At 32.6% G+C, this 13,131-nt stretch overlaps 1 protein-coding gene across 3 annotated transcripts; it reads right to left on the minus strand.

Annotated features, from left to right (window-relative positions):
• Positions 1-3,494: 3,494 nt before the first annotated feature.
• On the minus strand, positions 3,495-6,555 carry LOC114412460 (subtilisin-like protease SBT1.7). Of its 3 annotated transcripts, none has more exons than XM_028376366.1 (2): positions 3,906-6,555; positions 3,495-3,788 (listed from the first exon to the last, which is right to left on the minus strand). In XM_028376366.1, exon 1 carries the CDS (start codon positions 6,177-6,179, stop codon positions 3,912-3,914), a length of 2,268 nt encoding a protein of 755 aa, XP_028232167.1. In that variant the 5' UTR covers positions 6,180-6,555; the 3' UTR covers positions 3,495-3,788; positions 3,906-3,911. The 3 variants fall into 3 exon arrangements, with proteins under 3 accessions (XP_028232167.1, XP_028232166.1, XP_028232165.1); XM_028376365.1 differs by having other exon boundaries at positions 3,882-6,555; XM_028376364.1 differs by having other exon boundaries at positions 3,868-6,555.
• Positions 6,556-13,131: the final 6,576 nt, after the last annotated feature.

Consider the following 13,131-nt stretch of genomic DNA (forward strand, 5'->3'; position numbering starts at 1 on the left):
TCAACATTGCTTGCATCCGTTGTCGAAACGTGTATATCTGAATCCTTTGGAGAAGAAAACATATTTATTAATGCAGATTTTTGAGATCTAAATTAAAGTATTGGAAAATAATAAGGGATCAAAATATATACCAAGTGTTTCCTTGTTTACATTTTTCGCACTAGAGTTGACTGTTGGGGTATCTTCAATTTCTTTTTTCCAATCAAAAGTTAATACGTTAGGTCTATGGTTCTTAATAGAATTTGGTAGCGGGAAAAGGATTCATAATTGCTTAAGAAATTCACTATGCCATCACGAACTTAAGAAGGATCTTGAGAGGAAGAGAGGTCCATTATTTTGTCATCCTACAATGTAGAAAGCTATGATTTATCCTTTAATATTCCATTCCAAAGATATGTCTCAAGAAATTCTCTAAATCAAGATCATGTGAAATAAATTTCCCTCAATTTCTTGGAATACCTTTCGCTTGGTCTTAGCAAAAGAGGTCAGTTTAAAGGAAGAATTGGTAGGCATGTCTTCATCATAATCATCTAATCCCTTTGAAACTTTGGACTTTGAAGGTTGAGAGGAAGTAGACTGGAATAATAGTAAAATTGGCAAGTTGTGTGAATCAAAGAAATAAGTTATGTTGAAATGGAAAGGATTGAACCTTTAATGGTTGTTGGAATTTGGGTGATCTTGGTGGAAACTTTACTCTATCATCACTCTTGGTCTTGGTAGCTTTCTTCGATTCTTGAAAGAAAGTTAATTCTGTTAACAGAAGATTACTAATAATAAAAGCTAGTTGATTAGAAATTTGGTATACCTTGTCATCAGTATTGCTGGAAGAAAGAGTTTTCCTCTTTCTAGAAGATTTTTTCAAAGTCCTCTGATCCTCATCCTCCTAATCCTCATTATCTCCTTGATGGGGAATCTTGATAGGGATAGCTAAAAATTGAAATCGAAAGCATTAAAACATTAAGTGAGAATTGTTTTGAAAACTTTAATATGACATAAAATGAAATTTACCATTTATTTGTTTAGTTTTGATTTCTACCCATTCTTGTGGTATAATTCCTTTTGGATAACAAAGGTAATCTCCAAGATAATTTTGATAAAGGTAGCTTTTTGAGAAGAAGGAGCGTTTTCAAGTTTGTACATGTTTGAAAAAGGTAATAGTTCTCAAACCCAAGTAGGATTTCAAAGACTTTTGCTTAAAACAAAATAGGCTTTTGGGAAAAGATGAAGATTTTTAGGACAGTATCGAGAAAATTTGGTGTCTCCTTTCGAATTAATCATTCTACCATTGATTTTATTTTTCTCTATTTTTTCTCTAAGGGAAAATATGACTTCTCGAAAAGTGGCTTTGGGACAACTTGGATGATAACAAATATGATATAAATTTTCGAAGCGAGTAATTTCAACAAAGAGTTCGTGTTTACCTTTACTCTTTTTGATAGTGTCCTGCACATAACCATGAAATTTAATTAGTTTCTCTGAGCAAGTCATGATGGAAATAGGTCTTTGAGAATAATAATTTGTCCACCATGAATGGAAATCTTATGTGCTTAGAAAACAGTTCTGGAGAGAGGATGGTTGGAATTGCAACTTCACTTTGGGGATTTTGTTTCTGATGACTTTAGGAATTAACACTCCTTCGATTTTAATATCAAAATGGTCAGGAATGTCCATTTTTTGGGAGTTAGGTGATTGGCTAAGATGGCATTTAACCATAATTGCACAATCCATAAAGGCCCAACAATGTGTTGCCTCTTCCTTGGAGTGTCCATGATTTCGATAGCTTCTTCCATTACCTTATAAATAGAAGCAAGTAGAAATTCGCTAAGGCAGATGTCTTCTTCGAAATGAAGGGCTTGAGCTAAATTGTAGTTGTACATGGGAATTTGAAGGGAACAAGTACAAATAAGATGCAAGGACACCCAATACATTAAAAATGTTATATGCTCTTCATCAAAAATTTCTTTAGTGTATTTTGCATTTTTCTCAATGAAAGCCCCATAAGACTTAGCACTAAAGTCTATATCTATCCCACTCCTTTCTATTTGATCCTCAATACATAGGTTTTACCTAAAGGTTTAAGACCAGTAATTGCAGCTATATCCATTAAGGTTAAAGTGATTGGACAACAAGGAAGTTCCAAAGCATGTAAGCTTCTATTCCAGATTAAGAAAGAAGCCATCAACATAGGCATATCTAAACTAACAACATCGTAATCAAATCAAGGCCCTTGTTTGATGTCGTCATCGTTACTATCAGTATCAGAATTGGAATGCTTCTCTCAGAGTTAGCAGAAGCATCTTGGTCTGTGGAGGTATTGAGTTGAGAAGGAGCCGTCATTGGCAAGAGTAACGAGGAATGTGAGGGAGAATGCTCAAGAAAGGGAAGAGCAAAGGCTTGTGAGCTAGGGATTGCAAAGAAGAAACAATGGAAGTATAGCTGACATTTGGGTTATATATAGGGTTTAAAAGATTTCAAAATTTGAATAAATTAAATATCTTTTAAACCAATGATGTGATCTTAATGTGACACATTAATAGGATAGGTAATCATATCCCTAAAAAGGGTAACCATGCTCATATTGGTTAGCATGAAAATTGCAACCATGATTGGATTATGTTTCCAACATATTTGATGAGGCTTAGAGTGTTAATTGATTAAGATATTAAAGCAATATCTAAATATTTGCTACAAAAATATTGTATTCTCGAAAGATGGTACTCGAACACAATATTTTTGGGGGGCATTTGTGACCTTCGTTATGTAAAATTTGTCTAACTAATGAAACTTATATATAATTTTGATGAACTTGTCTAAAGAGGAATCAAAAAGTCCATTCAAAAGCGATCAAAATGTGGACTAAAATTTGAGAAATTGAATGGCCCATCAAAGAAAGTTTATTTTGATTGGAATTGACAATTTCGATAACTTCATTAAGACATGCAAGATTGGAAAGCGCTCAAAAGCACGATCTTCGAAATTCGAAATACCAATTGAAGCAATTACAAAGAAGTTATAAGAAAACATTTAATAACACTAGATCTATGTATTCAAGAATATCATTGTACATGTGTCGAAATCATATAATACAACCGTTAGTATTAAAAGTCCATAAATAAGACCTCTACCAGCAAATTTTGTGGAAGTTAAAATACTATCACCTAATTCCTCAAACACCAACAATGCTTACCATCAAAATTGATTACAAGTTCTACCGTTCATCATGTATATATTTAATTTCCACCTTTTACGAATTCATGTCATTTTACTTTATTACATCTTTTTAAACCCTTTCCTTTTTCAATCTACATTTTTATATACTTCTAAAATTGATATTTCTACATTTGATGATTTCAGAACTTGCACTGTTGCAGCACTGGCTTCATTTCTCCAAAAACCATCAACGTCAATTTTTTAGTCCACAGCGCAATTGCAACCGTTTATTGATATAGACATAAAAAGTTCATTAATGAAACTAACATCAGCTACTTTGAAAATACCATTAATGTAGATCTATATAGCGTACGAGAATGGTTACAACTACTAGTGGCTTTGATGCAAACATTAAATTAAAATGGAAAGTTAAATGAATTCACTTTAAAGTAGTTGAACATAAACTTTAATGTCAAGATGGTCGACGAAAAATATTCATCAATGATTAGAACGCTGTACACCGGGAAGAAAAGAAACACATGAGCCAAACATTTTTTCCCCTTTGCAACATTTCTCCCAGGGAACAAACAGAACCAACACCAATCAAGCACGAGGTCCCCGCTATCATCAATGTCAACCTGGATAAACCCAACATTTTTGTTTGCAAAAAAAGTTAAATAATAATAATAGTAACATATAAATACTATAATCACTAACCAATCAAGACACACCCCCTATTCGAGTGAGTGATGAACCTTGCATCAACCCCAATTAATCGAAATTGGGGTTCCAACCACGTGCTTCCCATCGGACCATTCTACCCTTCCAAAAGCGTTCACTCTTTGCTGTGGCGAACCCGAGGATGAAAATGTGACCGTGAATGATTTTTTTTCATTTTCCTTGAAACTCAGCACTTGCGGTTCAACCGAGATTTTCACGGAAGCCATATCTGACGTTACTGAAGCTTTGTAAGTTCCCGCGGGCCCCACGTTCGTGAGAGTCCGCGTGTGCTTAACCACGCCCCCAGATTCAAACAACACCGCAAACGAAGGGTAGTTGAGGTCGGTCACACTGTACTGCTTGCCCGCGTCGCACTGGAATTTTCTCTTGGCCAATGTGTTGATCTCGGAAGCTGAGTAGTTTAACGCGCAGAGAAAACCTAAATAATCATCCACCGTTAGATCGTAGACGAGTCCTGGATTGAGGGCAGCGACGGGGTCCACGTGTCCGGAACCGTGATCGAACGGCGTGGAGGGCTTTCCCGTTGCGCTGTCTTGCAGCTTCTCACCGGTTTTGTAAACTGTGTAAGCCGTTGTCATAAGAGCCGATCGGACCGCGGCTGGGCTCCAATCAGGGTGAGCCGACTTGATCAGCGCGGCTAAGCCGCTCACGTGAGGGCACGACATGGACGTGCCAGAAATGATGTTGAAATCCACGCGCCTGTTATCAACGGGTAACCCGGTGGGTCCCACCGCCTTGGACCACCCGGCTAGGATGTTGACACCTGGCGCGATAAGATCTGGCTTAAGGATCTGCGGGGTGATCGAGTTGGGTCCTCTAGAGCTAAACGCTGCCACCACAGGAGATGGCTGAATCCCCAACTTTGTGCCTTCAAACAAAATCTTCACCGTCGGTTTCGCATCAGAAAACAAATACTTCTTAATAGCGTCACCGGCTTTCTGCCCAACCGCGGTGGCAGGTAACAAATGAGCATCCGCCACCAGCTCCTCGCCGTTGGCAGCGGTGTTGCTGAGCACCATGCCCAACGCTCCGGCGGATTTCACCACGGAGCCTTTCTGAACCCTAGCAGTTAACCCACGGTCACACAAAACAATCTTCCCAGCAACTTTCTCAGGAGACAACGTTCCCGTGATACACAAGTTCCCATTCATAGCGCCGTTACTCACATTACCCGCATAAACAAAAGGCAGAGGAGAATCCGGCACAGCGTTACCGCGATAGAGCGAAACGCCGGAGAAGTTAAGGCCATTCCCGAGCGCAACGTAAGCGGGGAAGTCACGATCCAGTGTACCAGCGCCCACGGTAGTTATCCATGGAGCCACATTGGAGAGACTGTAGGGACTGGGGCCCGCGTTCCCAGCGGAGCATGAAACTAAAATCCCATTCTCCATAGCGGAAAAAGCTCCAATAGCGACACTGTCTCTGTAATAATCCGACATGCCACCACCGAGCGACAGAGACAGAACGTTTACGTTGTCCAATATTGCCCTCTCGATAGCGGCAAGAATGTCGGAGCTGAAGCATCCTCCCTTCCAGCACACCTTGTATGCAGCAACTCTAGCGCGCGTGGCCATCCCACGTGCTGTCCCGGACGCGTAGCCGAAGAGGCTCGCGTCGGATACCACCGACCCCGCGGCTGTGCTGGCCGTGTGGGTGCCGTGGCCGTCGTCGTCGCGCGCTGATCTCGACTCCTCGGTTTCATTAATAGGACCAAGAATGGCTTCAACACCCTTCGAGAAAAACCTCGCTCCGATCAGCTTTCTGTTACAATTCGACGCGGTGAAATTCGTTCCCGTCTCGCACGCGCCTTTCCAGGTGCTCGGAACAGGCCCAAGTCCCGTGTCGTCGAAGCTCTTGCTCTCCGGCCAGACGCCGGTGTCGAGGACTCCGATGATGACGTCACTCCCGGAACTCGACTCGGGGAACATGTCGGCGCTCTTGTCGAGTCCGAGGAACATGGGCGTCCTCGTAGTGTGAAGCTCGTACCTCGTCTCCGGGAGGACAGCCAGAATCCCCGCTTGGGTCTCGAGCAAACGCGCTTCCTCAGCGGTTAGCCTCGTCGCGTAGCCGTGGATCGCGTTGTCGTAGGTGTACATAATCTCCGCCGAGTCAGACACGGTCTTGAGCGACGACTCGTACCACAGCGCGTGGTGCTCGAAGCTCTCCGGCATCTCCGATTTCGCCACGTGTACAATGTATGTGCTCTTCTCTGGTTCCGCTGCCTCATGGAGACCCAGAAACAGAACAACCCAGAGAATGGCCACGAAGGGTTTACGAAACGAACTCATGGGAAGAGTGTGTGAGTAGAATGGGAATGGGAAATGGAAATTAGATGAAGCTGGCTTTAACTAGTGGTGGTGTTTTCAATGCCTAATTTATGCCAGTTTATGCAAAGGGTGTGAGAAATAGTAAGGAAGCGGTGGGTGGTTGTCTGGTTCTCAAAATAATTGCGTTGAGACAAAAACAAAAGGTGGAAGAGAGAGAGAGTCAGGGTGGTAGTGAGAAGTAAGAGTAAGGATAGAAAAACATTTCAATTAGCTAATTCAAGATACTTTTCATTTCGTTCACATGTGCGTTTAGTTGACGACGGTTCTCAACCCTCTCGAGTGTGCTACTTTCTTTTATTATTATTTTATGATAAATATTAGCCAGTATTTTTACTGGGATGCATAATATTGTATTTTTATGGGTTTTATTATTATTTTTTTTGCAATAAATAATTTCTTTAAAGATATAAATGGTTGGATTATTGAGATCGAAGAGAAAAAATTATTAATTTAGAAAAAAAATTCCAAATATAACGTGAGTTTCATATCTCTTTATTTCTATTTTAATTCAACTTTTTTTAATTTTCTTTTATTTTGTTTTTTTATTTCTTTTGGATTGAAGAAAAGAAAATGGAGAAAAAAGAAAATTTTAAATTTGAATTAAAAGAAAGAAAATTCTAAATTTCTATTAATACACATTAACATTTCTTTCCAATTTTTTTTCTCATTTTTTCTAACTAAATAAAAGAAATACATCATTATTTATATTTTTTTTCTTTTCTATTTCTTCCTTTCATCCAATGATACCATAAAAAAGAAGGAAATAAAAAAAACGTCGTTTTAATTTTCTTTATTAATAAAATTAATATTTTAATAATTAATATGCTTAAAAAATAATTTTTTTTAATAATATGGACAATGATCAGCAAGACCTTTGTTTTTTTATTATTACTTTTTTTTTTCTCTTCTCCTTTTTGCCTTTTTGCCCTGGTCTTTTCAAATTAAAACTTCATTATACTTTGCCTTTTAACAGTTCCCTGCAGACCATCCGTCACATTTCCACGTTCTCCAAACATAACTTCATACACCAATTCTTAACCTACTAACCTTGAATTCCCAACTGCGTCTTTTTGCCGATATTTTATATACGTGGGACAGTAATATGGAATATACATGCATACTGTGTCTGTGCTTGACAGTGTAGAAGATAAGGTGAAGCTCAAAATATTGTAAATTAAGCGTTTCTATTCACTGGTATTTTATTTTTAGTGGCCATTTATACAATTACACAATCTCCACTTCAGCTTTATTAAATGCAAGATATTTTTATATTTTACTAGTAAGGTTTGGACCTTATCGTCTCTATATGTATACCATCCAACCATGAACCAACCAAGTTTTATTTTTTATTTATTTTTTCTTTCCATTTCCTTAAGAAACAAGTTCACGGATTACCAATACGAAGAAATTTCAGTCACGGGCTTACTTCTGTGCTGGGGAATTTTTACGGGAGTTGACGAGAGAGGATGATTTGTTACTTAAACATCGAATTTTTTCTGTTTTTAATAAATATTTTAATTTAGATGAGTGTTTTTGAGATTTTTGTTATCGAGACTTATTTTGTTTCTACTCCTATAGCTTTTGTGATGTGAATTTACTTTGGCCTTGGACTAATTTGACTCGAGCAAAATGATTCACTTTTTTTTTTCTTATTCGTACATATCAAATCAAAATCTTATTTAATTATAATCAAAGTGTTGGTCCTCAAATCAGTATTGGTAGTTGGAACAACCTATTAATATTTATTAAGTAATTAATTATATATCTTATAATGTAGTATTACTTTTTTTAATTCATCGTAAATTTAAAAATATAAATTATTTTTTTTAAATTAAGAATTTAATTTTCACATAATTAGGGATAAGTTTATACTAGGGTTGGAAAGTTGATAGGATATGACTTGTCAAAAAATAAAAAGAAAAAGAAAAATTTATAATATTTAAAAGATTTAAAAGCTAAAAACATTATAAAAAAAAAAAGATTTAAGCTCCTACTAGCTAGTTATTATTATTTCCCTTGCCCAGTTGCCCACCTAATGATTTTAATTGCATTATTCTATCTAGCTTTTCTAACTGTTTTATACACATTTTGAAATACATTACTCATAACAAATGAGTCTTTAATGTCAAAGGTACAACTGGTAGCCTATAAGGCTCTAACCAAACATGTTATTTGTCTCTAAAAGAAATTGTCCGAAACAGATATTTACCTTTATTGAAATTACATGTTAAATACATTCTCAATTAATTCAAGTTTACGTGTTTTGCTTTTAAAATAATATCACACTGACCCAATAAAAATTATACTCCCCTTTCTTTGTCTTGTTACAATTGTGGTTTTAGATTGTTTTACATAAATAAAATAATAATAATAAATAAATAAAAGAGAATAAAAATTTTATAAAATTAATTTTATATTATCATTAATTTATCTATGGATTTTTTTGTTTATCTTTAATATTATAAAAAATGTAAATAAAAAAATAATTAATATGACACTAAAAAATCAAAATGATAATTATTTTAAGATAATTTTTTTGTCTTATATGACTAGAGAGAGGAAATAATCATCATATGTTTTAAATATACTTTCAACTAAAAAGTGTATATACTTATTTTAAATTACAAAGTCAAGCTGTACCAGACAAAATAGTACAAAGTGAAGTCATTTAGATGTACAAAATTTTATGCTTATGAAAATCGATATAAACATATAGAAATTTACGAACTATACTTATTTTTATCTTACTCGCGTTGGCTACAAGCGAAAGATTCTCCGGTTTAAAAAAAAAAAAATACTCAGTGGTATAAATTTTCAAATACAGTATGATATTATTTAATTTTGTAAGCGTCATTCCCCAAAAATTTAAAAATTTATTTATTTTGTATTTTTCAATAAAAATTCCTAGTTTCATTTTCTTAATTAGTCTTAACTTTTAAAAAGTTACTCTGTTAAGGTTATTTCTATCTCAGTAACCTTTTGTTATTTTTTTTTTTTGGAGTTCTTGAATATGTAGTATACATTACTTATATAGCTACTTTTAACAATTTAAGTAACTCATTTTTTCCAATCTTGCAAGTCTAAATAATTTACTAAATATATTCCACATATAGTCTCACAACCTTACATTTTATTACTATATTATAAAAATTGACATTTTCAAGAATTAAAATTTTATCTTAATTCCTTTAAATTTTTCTTGTAATATAAATATTAAAATTTATTGAAGATTAAGATTTCATCTAGTGATAATTAATGTCGTTGGGAAGTATTTATTCTCGGCCAGACACATATTGGCCAGCGCATCGAAAATCATAACCATCTTTATTTTATAAACACTTTATCAACTTATTATTTTTATATTTTTTTACATCAGTAACATATTATCTACTATACTTAAATGTGTTTTAGTGAGAGTTAAAATTAATTTTAAATGAAATTAATTTTGTTAAAATGATTTTAGTTTAAATTAATTTTTAATAACGTAATTAAGGTTTGGATACTTTTATCGTAAAAGTAATCTTGTTTTAAAACTTAGCATAAATTTAATAATAATTAAAAATTTAGTATGTTTTTATAAAATCAAATTTAACTAATTAAATTCATAAAAAGAAAAAAATTATGTTTGAACAGTGGAAATTATAATTTAGCACATGTTTAAAAATTAGAATGTGTTGCTTTTTGAAAAAAAAATCTCTCAAAATTATTAAGATATTCATTTATTTATACATAGTACATATATTTATTATTATAAATATGAATGAAATTATGTATTTTATAAATCAGATTCTATGAAAGCCAACCACGTATCTATGTTTTAATTTCTAATAGAACTTTCTATTACTTTTTGCTAGTGATGTTGTAATACACACAAGAAATGTGGAATCTGATACTCCGATGCATTGTTCAACAACGTGGACAGCCCACCTTAACATGAGCATTAATCATAGGGAAGGGAATTGTCTAATAAACTTTTTTAAAAAATCAATAGAAGTTTTAATTCAATCACTGTATATAAATAACGTCAAAATATTTAAGAATTAGATTATATTTTAGTTAAATGAAATTTTTTAATTTTATTATAATTAATATTAATATTATATTATTATTTATTTAACTATTAAAATAGTTATTCTATATTTTAATAATTATAAAAATATAAAATAATTATGTAATTATATAATTAACCATTACATATAACATATATAATAATAAATTATATATAAATATATAATTACATTATTTATAATTATAAAAAAATATACGTAGGAAGGCGAAGGTGATATACTAGATCTTACTTTCGTCCCTGTCCCGCTTTTTCAAGTGGCGGAAAATTTGACCCTAACCCAATCAAAGTAGGTTTTCTATCAAACTCGAGATAGGGTTAGATAACTACTCATGGGTTCAATTTTTATTTTAATGCCTACTATCAAACACCTCTAGTAGATGTGGAATTATTTTAGCTCAGAGATTTTGAATTTAAATTTTAATATATAATTATATTAAATACTTAAAAATAAAATTTTATTGTGCATAATAATTCTAACTCATTTAAACATAATTATCTATATTCTAGAAGAAAAAAAAAAGATAAAACAGATTTTATTAAGCATCAATTGCGCTGGAAAAAGCTGCCAAGAGCCTCTCTTTGCTCGCAGGGATAATGAAACGTCTTTTGCTGCTAGCCAGTACTGGGTCGCACCTCATATTTTCACAGCTTGATGACACGTTTTCTAAATGTCTTCGTAGTTACACACTTACACGCTAACAAGAAGTATCAGTGTATCACTTAGATTTTAGAAATACTTGTTGGGTCATGTTAGGTATTGTGTAATTGTGATGGTATTGATCTCCTTCACCAACTCATTTTCATTTTGACGATTTTTCCTTTTCCTAGAAAGGGCACTGATGAGATAAAACGACCCAAAAAATGAAAAAGCCTTTGACGTGTTATATGTATCACAATCACATGGCCAAAGAACATAACCATCACAAGCTTTGTATAATCTGAGATACTAGTCTAAAATACTACCAGATCGAATTTATAAAACCATCTTTCTTAAATAATTGAGGTTCATAATCATTAGTTTTTTTTTAAATGATATATGAACAGTGCAGCTTTTTTGTCTTGGTTATAATTGCATTGATCCATACCACTTGGTTACGAGCTTGCTTAGAAATTTCAATAATTATGAGCTACTTGATATTATTGTGTAATTTTTTTGAAACTGATTGCGAGGACACTGTCAGCAACTCAGCATATATTCTTCTTCTTTTTTCATTAACTATCAGCATATATTCTATATTTCCAAATTTTAGTGGACGATATATAATAGTTTGATATTTTGATTCATAGTCTTCTATGTGTCAGTGTATTTATTATACATGCCCCGGCCTTTTCTTAGCTCGGGGACCAAGTTCTACGTAAATTACAATTATATATTTTTATTTTTTTAAAAAGGAAATTACAATTAGAGATAATATCTATATATATGGATCTAATTATCAATCAGCGTTTTGAGAGAAACTTCATTGGAAGGTTTTTAATTTGCTTTTTCCATTAAGGAGTTATACTTTTATAAGATGTACCATCAGAGTGCATTAAGTAACCATAAGTTATTTAGTAAGCATTGCTTATATAATACTATATCTACTCACAAAATGATAAAAAGCGGGTTGGTTTGGAAGTAAATTTTGTATTATTAACGTACTGTAAAGTTGTCATGTTGATTTTTTAAAAGTAAAGTTGTCATGTCGATGAAACATTAAGAAGTAGAATAATTTTTGAGTTTCATTTTGTATTATTGGAGTTGAGAATTGTTTAAATTCTATGAAGTAAAAAAATAATTACTACCAAAAGAAGTAAAAAAAAATAATATGTTATGATGAAACTTATTTAAATATTATATATGATAAAATTGTAAGTAACTATTTGATTACATTATTAGAGATATTCTAAAGAGAAAGATAAAACAGATAAAGAAGAATTTAATTTTGGTTTATATAATATTTTCACATTTTTTTAAGTCAGTATTCTTTTCTCTTTAAGCTCTGCATAAATATTCACAAACTCTCCAAAATTTGAAAGAAAAAAGAAACCTAGATTATCGTTTAATATAACTCAAGTACATTAAATATTTTTAAAGTATAAACTATGTTTATAGTTCTTAAACTTTTTTACATTTCTGTTTTTAATTCTTAAACTTTTCATTGATGGGTTAAAGTCTTTCAATTTTTTATCTTAAGTTTTGATCCTCGTCTACCACTGGAACACTAAATAATGACATAATGTTAATTTTATTATATTTTGTAGACATTCATTTTCAAATTGCTCGGATAAAATATTTATTAATTAGGTATTAAATAATATTTTACAATTAAAAACTGTCAAAATATACTTCACTTGAACCCACCTATCTTCTACCAAATCCCTACACAATCCCAAACCTTCTTCACGAGATTAAGAATAGAAATAAATGTAACAAATGAAATTTTGCAAAGCCATATATTATGTGAGAAGACTAATATTAAACTAAATATAATAAACAAGAATAAAATATTTTACTTTATAAATATGATTCTTTGACAATAATATATATATATATATATATATATATGTGTGTGTTTTTTTTTATAATTCTTAACAGATGGTTTAGTCTCCCAACTATTAGAAATTTTAATTTTTAGTCCCCAACTAATTTTTTATTGGTCTTGCTCCTCAAAGTATTGTTTCATTTTCTTTTTCATCCAACTTCTCCATTAGGTAAATTGTTGTCTAAGTTGGTGAATTAGTGGATGTCACGTGTCAAAATTGCTGACATGTGTATAAAAAAAATTCTATATCATATTTTGTAGTTTAATAATTTTAGAAATTATTGTAAAAATATTTTTCTTTTTAATTTCTTTTACTAAA

The sequence above is a fragment of the Glycine soja genome, chromosome 5, assembly GCF_004193775.1.
Source record: "Glycine soja cultivar W05 chromosome 5, ASM419377v2, whole genome shotgun sequence".
Classification (NCBI taxonomy): Eukaryota; Viridiplantae; Streptophyta; class Magnoliopsida; order Fabales; family Fabaceae; genus Glycine; species Glycine soja.

Coding starts and splice junctions, on each gene's coding strand:
- LOC114412460 (XM_028376366.1), bottom strand. CDS start 6,179: ATGAGTTCGTTTCGTAAACCCTTCGTGGCCATTCTCTGGGTTGTTCTG.